Source organism: Echinops telfairi, unplaced genomic scaffold (assembly GCF_000313985.2).
Source record: "Echinops telfairi isolate 266 unplaced genomic scaffold, ASM31398v2 ScPeMD7_3533;HRSCAF=4204_1, whole genome shotgun sequence".
Taxonomy (NCBI): domain Eukaryota; kingdom Metazoa; phylum Chordata; class Mammalia; order Afrosoricida; family Tenrecidae; genus Echinops; species Echinops telfairi.
This window is the reverse complement of record NW_022107432.1, coordinates 12,993,324-12,994,990: the sequence shown is the minus strand read 5'-3', so window position 1 is coordinate 12,994,990 and position 1,667 is coordinate 12,993,324. Positions and strand designations below refer to the sequence as shown.

Below are 1,667 nucleotides of genomic sequence, written 5' to 3'. Positions count from 1 at the left end.
GAATGTGCCCTGGGGTCAAGAGTGTCCATGGCTAATGAGAACAGCCAATACTGGTGCTGGGATGGTGCTGTCTAGGTATTTATTTAAGGCTCAAAGTTTTTGTTTTTTGTTTTCCTTCCTGAAACATAATTTTCAGCTGTGAAAATTGAAGAGAGATGAAAGTATTTTTTTAAATCTTTTTTCCCCTTTAGCTTTTAGAACATTGCATGAAATTCTGCTAAGTCCTATAAAATAGCCGGGGCCCTGGTACTCTCCTACATCTTTTAGAAATAATCCCCATCTTTTTTTCCTCCAGATCTCTGATCATTATGAAGCCTGCACCTCCACCAGCTCCCAACTCCAGCCCAAGAGAGGATCTATTTTACTCCGTGTTAAGTTATGGCCTGAAATCTTAAAGGGGAAAGAAAGCGAGATGGTTAGAAGGAAGGAAGCCCAGAAGACTAAGGCAGGAGAGGAGGGCACGAGCCAGATGTATTCTGTAATTGTAATGGAAGGAAGCATTTTGAGTTTTGACAAAGGATTCTGAGATCTTCCACCCACCAATAAAACTCTTCCTCTATTTTTGGCTCTGTTCATGTCCCCTCCTACCACAAGTCCAAAGGCAGGGCAGACGTTTGTTCTGTACCTTCTCGTACACAGGAAAGAATCGTGTAGTGGCTCTTTCAAGGATGTAGTCAAGGTTCATCTCCTTCTCTTCGGGCAGAGAGAGGGGAAAGTACATAATCATATCACTCAGGTCCCTCAGGCCTTCCACGTACATGTCAATCCTGAAGAGAGGGTGAGATAACAAGGAGTTTCCAGGGAAAGGAAAGCATTATGTCATCATCCAAAGGAAGGTTTACACCAGCACCTCAGCTCACCTGCCTAGTTATCGGTGTTCTATGAACTAAGTTGTAACACCCTATGTTAACGATGATGCACGGGTATGTGAAAAGCAACTATGTAAGGCTAATGTTGGCGTCCCTGCAAAGAGTTAGCACAGTTAGATGCTGACCAAAAGACTGGAAGTTCAAATCTACACAGAGGCACTGTGGAAGAAAGATGTTCTATTTCTGAAAAACACAGCCCTTGACAGTCTATGGAGCATAATTCTACTCAGACACACGATACTGTTATGAGTTAGAGTCAATTTGGCAGCAACTCATTTTTTACTGGTAATTCCATGTTAATTAAGACCCATATGCATATAAAATATTAAAATAATTCCAAAATGCTAAATTTGGGCAGATATTGTAATTTGCCATTTAAATGTTACAGTAAAGGTGAAATGATGTATGTAGTTATATGTAGGGAAAAGAGTAACCAATGGCCTAGTCTAGATGCTACCAACGGTCCATGTTGGTCAGTAAGCCAATGCAACAGAACAGGAAAATTACCCCATACATTCCCACTTGCCACCACTCAAATCTCTCTGTCAGAATGAATGGGCAAAATGAATACGATGTTTGGTATGGTGATTATATAATCTGGTGTCAATTTGGGACTTGAGAGGATTACAGGTGAAGGGGTAGAGTTTAGTCTGTCAATCAGGTTATAGTCAATGAGGCCTCTGTGTGGGCATGGTCTTCTCTTGATGATTCTGAGAACTCTGAAATTCCTCTTTGGAGGTGGAAGACACACACACTCTCTCTCTCTGCTCACACCCTGGGAGACAGAGCAGCTGACAA

The 1,667-nt window shown here is 41.8% G+C and overlaps 1 protein-coding gene across 1 annotated transcript in view; it reads right to left on the bottom strand.

The window, feature by feature from the left end:
* Positions 1 to 1,337, bottom strand: part of LOC101658083 (glutathione S-transferase-like) — an 8,536-nt gene extending 7,199 nt beyond the window's left edge. The window contains exons 1-2 of the mRNA XM_045294753.1: positions 1,327 to 1,337; positions 626 to 767 (exon numbers count right to left, since the gene is read on the bottom strand). Coding sequence (XP_045150688.1) covers positions 626 to 767; positions 1,327 to 1,337 — 153 coding nt within the window. The remainder of the gene's footprint in view (positions 1 to 625; positions 768 to 1,326) is intronic.
* Positions 1,338 to 1,667: the final 330 nt, after the last annotated feature.